This window comes from Trachymyrmex cornetzi, unplaced genomic scaffold, assembly GCF_001594075.2.
Source record: "Trachymyrmex cornetzi isolate Tcor2-1 unplaced genomic scaffold, Tcor1.1 scaffold140, whole genome shotgun sequence".
Lineage (NCBI taxonomy): Eukaryota > Metazoa > Arthropoda > Insecta > Hymenoptera > Formicidae > Trachymyrmex > Trachymyrmex cornetzi.
The window spans coordinates 193,599-200,529 of record NW_017295983.1 but is presented as its reverse complement, the minus strand read 5'-3'; the positions used below and the strand labels follow the sequence as shown (position 1 = coordinate 200,529).

General features: G+C 34.2%; 1 protein-coding gene across 1 annotated transcript in view; it reads left to right on the top strand.

The window, feature by feature from the left end:
- Window positions 1-2,737: 2,737 nt before the first annotated feature.
- Window positions 2,738-6,931, top strand: part of LOC108771150 (uncharacterized) — a 41,489-nt gene continuing 37,295 nt past the window's right edge. The window contains exon 1 of the mRNA XM_018523075.1: window positions 2,738-3,094. Within this exon, the coding sequence (XP_018378577.1) occupies window positions 2,927-3,094 (168 nt within the window). The 5' untranslated portion in view covers window positions 2,738-2,926. The remainder of the gene's footprint in view (window positions 3,095-6,931) is intronic.

Below are 6,931 nucleotides of genomic sequence, written 5' to 3'. Positions count from 1 at the left end.
GATGAATCCTAATTGTCTACACAATCTACAATTCCAGGCCAGCTATTTCTAATTCATCTCTAATGCATTTTCTGTTATTAATATCATTAGTATTAAATTGCCTTCGCCTCGAAAGATAACTTCGTATCTGTACCTATAATCCTTTATTTTACCATTGCTGATGATCAACTGCATTATTCTTATAGAATATATATCTTTATTATCGAAAACGTTCGAAGAATAAAGAAATGGAATATTGTTAAGAAGATACTTTGACATTGATTCATGTGCACAGGTTGCAGCGCCGATTCCTAATCGCCCTTTTGTTAAGTTATTAATCTTTATTATCGAAAACCGAAATGCTATTGAAATCAAAGTAATTCCACGTTCTTCGGAAAAATTAAAAAGTCTTAGAATTGCATCGGCTATTCCATTATCGTTTTCCTCATTTGAATATGATTGGAAATTAATTGTAAAGTGATGTACCATAAAATACAGGATGTGCATATGCATACAAGACAAGTGCACGCAGGTGCATTCCGTTCGAGGGGGGGATAGAGCAGCGAGATATGGGAGGAGTTCCCTGCGAGTGCTCTCTCCGTCTCGTTGAAGAGACCACTCTCGCGGTGGCAGAGGTGGTCTCTGCTCACCTGAGCGTTTCAGGTGGCAGTCGCCCTGCTGAGTCGTTCAGCGACGGGTTCTTCTCGCGTGAGCGCTGCGAGCAAGCGCGATTCGCCAGAGAACACACGACGACGATCCCGGAAATTTGAGATCCGCGAATTCGAGACCGCGGCGATTGAGATGTTGAGCAAATCCGCGAGTATTCTCGATGCGACCCGGGAATCGCTGACAATCTCTCAAATTTTCCTTCGTAGATCTATGGAGCATCCATCATATCTGTTTCTATAAATGCAATACTTAGGTTGACACTTAGATCTAACTAGACGAGAACAATTCAATAGGATTCTTTTAGTCTAATAAACAGATCGTTGTGAATTGAACTTTAATCAGGAACTAATTATTAAATTATATATATATATATATATAGACTGATTTGACATTTTGATAGATCAGCTGACTGATTTGATATAATTACGCACTTTCGCTGATTGAGACAAATGGACACTTCGGTGATATTATTAATCTAGCACTTGTTTATAACTGATTTAATAAATCAAAAGCATTTGTAATATTAATTAAATTTCCTGATTCAGAAATATTGCACAGTCGAAACATTTGTGTATCATGAAACATTTTATAAAAGACGATGTGATGCATCACAGCAAAGTCAAGCAAAGATTCTTTCGTCGATTGGGATAATTCATACGTTGCGACGCAGATCGACAGAGGATTGATTGAGGATTCGAAGATAGATCCATAGCGTGCAGAAAGTGCGCTTTCGAGATCTACTAATTGCGGCGATGGTCGAGGAGCAGTAATTTAGAAGAGAAGGTCGACGTTCATTAAGCGGACCAGGATGATCCCGGTGATTCGTATGTTGACGTGTGCAAAGCATATCCGAGCAGCAGGATGAATTTGTCGTGAAATCGACTCGTCCGACTGCATTCTGGTGGAATTATCAGAATATCGCGTAATACCGAGCGACTCGGAGCTGCAAAAAGTATTCGGTTAAAGAACTGATCGCAGGAAGGAAACCTCAAGTCGGAGTTTATAAGACCGTATAGAGAACGATTGGACGAGGAAGATATCTAAGTGCTCGCGTACGCGCATGTTGGTCAATGAAAACGTCTTATTGAAGATGTATCAACGTAGGATAGAGGAACGAACGTGTATTGGTCGAGAACTATGTGAAATGCGAACAATGTCGTAGAGGTAGCAATGTAATTTATTTATCGAAAGTAGACACTCGCTTCCGCGCTTTGAATTTTCCGAGCTTTCTCTGCAGACGAAGAAACAAACGATTTTTAAAGATGTTTGTATAACTTGTGTTTTATATAAATTTATAAATGTATGAAAAATATAATAAAAATATGATAAAGATGCAAATTAATCCAATTGTTAAATACGTTTTAAATAAAATATGTTTCAAAAATTTGTCCTTAGCTTTAGGACACAATAAAATAGAATTTTATATTAATATAAAAAAAAGAGAATTAAGTCAGTGTTAAAGATTTTGGATATTTAAATTTCTACGAGAGTTTGAGTCCAGGAAGACTCATCTGATTTTGATGATAAGAGTTGACTAGAAAGGAAATTAATTAATGGGCATAAAATTAAGATTTGTGAAGTTTATTGAGACTATATCGATTGACTTGATCTGCTGACTACCGAATTAATTGTAACGGTGAATAAAAAGCGAGTTTAAAAAGCGAGTAAAAAGAATTGCGGCCATTCATAAATCTTATAATGATGACTTGACAGCGGATGCCCACACCGTTATCGCTGATAAATGCCAATAATTATATAGCCATAAGTCTACGTCAAATAACAGAGTCAACAAATGTCATTTGTAAATGTGAATCGATCGATCGCGTGTTAACAAGAACTCACACGCGACTCGTAAAGACTCCCAAAACAAGATTCCGTTGTAACGGTATCATCAAAATTATAATTATTGATGCCATCGTTATGAATATTTTGAGTCATAAAAATAGCAAAATAAACGACTGAACTTGCTCGAAAAAAAAGATAAGTGATTTTCATTCGAATTTGTATAAATTTTAGTGAAGACTGAGAAAAAAAGGACATTCAAAGATTTCATCTTCGCGAATTTCCTTGGAAGATGGCTTTACGTGAAAACTAACGATGGAATGGACAACAATTCGATTGAAGAGCAATTGTTGAGAACTTTCGAAGTTTTGCAAAGATATTGCTTTCCCAAGTGCCGTAAAGTCAAGTATATGGATGAAATAGCCAAGGACTTTCCACAGGGAGTGCTTATTTCCGTGAGTGTCTCGGGCAATCATTGATCATAAACAAGTGGAGCATGATGGGAGAAGTGATCCGCGTTTCTGGGAGGGCACCGGATGTCGGTGACATTCTGAAGGAGGCCATGTTGTCGCAGAGGTTCGCTGATGTGGCCCTGTGCTGTCCAGGAGGTCAGCGATTCCTCGCGCATCGTTTAGTTCTGTCAGCAGCCAGCTCTTATCTTCAGGTCGATATAAAATAAAATGATTGCAGTCTATTATAATTAATTGATAGTATCATAATTACCTAATAGTAATTTATTATAATTAACAGTAATTAATAATTAAATCTATCATTATAGAAATGACGAGTTAATTTTTTTTTAATCAATTGAGAGATTAGAAAAAAGTTAACAGTTTTTTTTATTTTCTTCTTTATAACACACATTTAAATTGGATCGATTGATTAAATTAATTTGAGAAATTAAATAAGATCTAAGCTATGTTTTATTTATCGAATTTCACTCTCTTTTCTTTGAATATTTATTTGGTAGATAATATTAATGTAATGCGTTACCAATAATCAAAATACAAAGTTGCTTGATATAACGCACATTTAAATTGGATTGATTGATTAAATTAATTTGAGAAATTAAATAAGGTCTAAGCTATGTTTTATTTATCGAATTTCATTCTCTTCTCTTCGAATATTTATTTGGTAGATAATATTAATGTAATGCGTTACCAATAATCAAAATACAGAGTTTCTTGATATCGTCATAATTAATATTCTTGAAGTAACTATTTACCTTAAAATAACAGAAAGTTAATTGTAAAGGATAATTATATCGTCCTGGATTTATATACGCAACTTATAGAAAGTTTCACAATATGACATTTCTCAAGTGCATTCATTTGAGAGAAGCTCTTATATTACTGTTACTCGTATCTTCGTCCATAATAAGAGACGCACAATAAAAGAAAATATGACTCGCGTTGCCGTTTAATTAGCGGGTTGGTTACTGGATAACAGACACGAAGTTATTAATCCCGCACTTGAATGCAAATGCATTTCGCGGCGGATGTTTCTCGTTCGCCCATGCTGGCTTGTATTCGACCGCGCGCGTAAGTAAACCATCGTCGCGATATAAACCGATTGTGTGCGCACCGCTGACGAGTGTTTAATGCCGCCGAATTATGTCACACGGAAATAAAGATAATGCGATATCGCAACTTCGCACCCGAGGTTTCTTGAAACCGCGCCGACACGTTATGATGCGCGTCGCGCTCTTGCGAACTCACTGAGTTGCGCGATCGTTAAACTATTGCGCCACTAGATCGGAACATGAGCGCAAAATTAACGAGACAGGTGCGATAGTAGACTTGGCGATATTAATGTGCAACAGAAAACATGTATTCCTAATACTTCTCGGTGTGTACATCCTTCGAGGCGATTATTTCTTAAAGAGTTGTCCTGTATTGAGTCAATGAAAAATAAATTGATTTTATTTTTTAAAGAATTATCCTGTACTGAGTTGACAAAAAATAAAACTTTTCTCATTTTAGTTAACGAAAATCAGATTATAATAAATTGAAAACTGTAAAAACTAACTTCGTTTTTTATTCATTTGGGTTATTTCGGAACTTTGCTCTTTCTCTAATGCCCACTTGATTCTATTATTATAGTGCAATTATTAGTTTTTGTATCGTTTTATACCCAATTTCTCGTGCGTTTCAATTTACTTTATTATACGTTGAGCTCATTCGGTTAAACGAGAATTCAATTATAATACATTGAAAAACCGTGATTGTTTGTTATTTATACGAATTCTCTTAAAATTACTTTTAATTTCCAATAGCCACTTGATTGCGTTTTCATTACACAATTATTGGTTGTTACACCATTTTACATCTAACTTCTCTTGCGCGTTCAAATTTACTTCATTTTATGAGTTGCATTGTGTGCTGCATTATGTTTGTACAGTTAAATATTATATATAATTTGACTACAATGCATATCTAGAATTATAATAAATAAGATCTTTTACATATACTCGAATTCTTTTGAAATTTTGTTCTTTCAAACTTCCTTTAATTTTTAATGTCCACTGGATTCCGTTATCATGGCGCGATTATTAGTCGTTGTCTTTTTATACTTAATCTTTTTCGTACTTATTTTATTTTACGCTCCGTTGTTTTTATCACATAAAATTCTTAAGTGCAGTTTTACGTGAGTAGAATCTTGCTGCGGAAAGAAAACCTAGGAAATAAATCCCGATGCACACGCCAACGTGCAACGTAATTACAAAGTAATGTCGCGTCAGCGACGTGAAAATTGTCAATTATGCGTCGCTGCCGCGATTTGTGCGTCGCGTGGCGCGATGAATTGCGCTTTCTAAACTCTAGCAAACGGAATGCCGAAAAGAAAAATTTCCCGTACTTCCTTACAAATCGAAATTTGTTAAACGAGCTCAGTCCACTCGTTTTATTGACATTTTATTTTATTCCACAAATTCTTATTTGACTTTTTAAAAGGATATTTAAATGCATAACATAACGTACCTCAATTTCTGCATTATTTGCAATATTTTGCGGTTGAATTTAAAAAAAAAAGAAATATAAATAATACCAATTGAAGGCGGAATAAAAAGCATTGCGATTGTGATGCGTTAGAAAGGCAATCGCTCTTCCCGCGTCTCACATCGGAGAAAGAAAAAATAAGGAAAAGGAAGAAAACGATGTCCGCAAAAGGTTTGCTCTCTTGTTGCAACAAATATGGCAACCTTGACTTTAATGTTGGCAGATATCGAGATCTTTGTTGTCGTAAAGACGTACGGCGCATTTCTACAGCACTAGACAACCCTTTTACGGTTCTTGGTACCGGATCGTCCGAGTAATGCATCTTTCTGGTACTGCCATTCGTGGAGATTCCCAAGTCCTGGCATCTCGATTTATTACCATTTGACCCAGTACCTGTTTACTCCACGTAAGATTCCCACTTTTTCTTGCGCTCTTTCGTGCGTCGCGTGGCGCGAAAAGAGAAAAATAACTATATGCCCAGCGCGACATCACTGTTCCTTTAAAAAAACGTAAATAAAATAGCAGAGTCAAAATATTAAACAATTTTTATACTTAGACTTAAAGTTATACGTATTTTCATTCGTAACTTTAACCATATTTTTTAACTAATCAGAAGTATTATTGAAAAGGTATTAATTAAAATTAAAATTAAAAATATACCTTTATAATATTATACTTTTTATTAAATGTTAGAAGAAATAAAATAAAAGAAGAAGATATCTTACATATTCCCTCTTCCACCTCTCCCTCGTCTATCTTAAATTATATATTCTATATTTTATTAAAATATTTTAAATGTAATAGTATTTTAAATATAATAGTTTTAAAAATATAATTAGTGTCCTTTTGCATCGAAAAATATAAGATGACATTTCTTTTTCTATTAAATAAAAATGTTGCGTTGTTCAAAGAAAAAGTTATTGTTCCGTATTTTTTTCAGAACACACTTTTATCGATAAATGCACTTTTTATTTTTGAAATTCTGTAGTATGTGAAATGTAAACTATAACTATATATTAAATAACATTGTTATAAGCGTGTTCTGAATACGAGCCATAAAATATAATTTTATAGTTTTAAAATGATTAGTATATGCATTTGGAGCAATCTCATTTTATTTGTTCATCGTTTGAAGCGAACATTTCATGCGACAATTTCATTGATGCACGTCTCACGACTAATTAATCAGTTAATGAGAACCATAAAAAGATTGTTATCCGATTTTGTAGTAATTCAATCTAATAATTTCTAATAATCTAATATTTTCGCGCGGTAAAGTAATTCGCTACAAACAGAAATAACTGAAAGAAAATGAAATAAGTAAACGAATGTGAGTTGTTAAACATCTATATATGATTTAGCCACAATTTCTGAATTTTTATTGCAAAATAAATTGCATGATTTACAACAACACGCTATAGCATCACCTCGAAATTGACAAATTCACATGATATTCTAACGTGAATGACTTGATTCATGCATATAATCGAGTGTACGTATATATA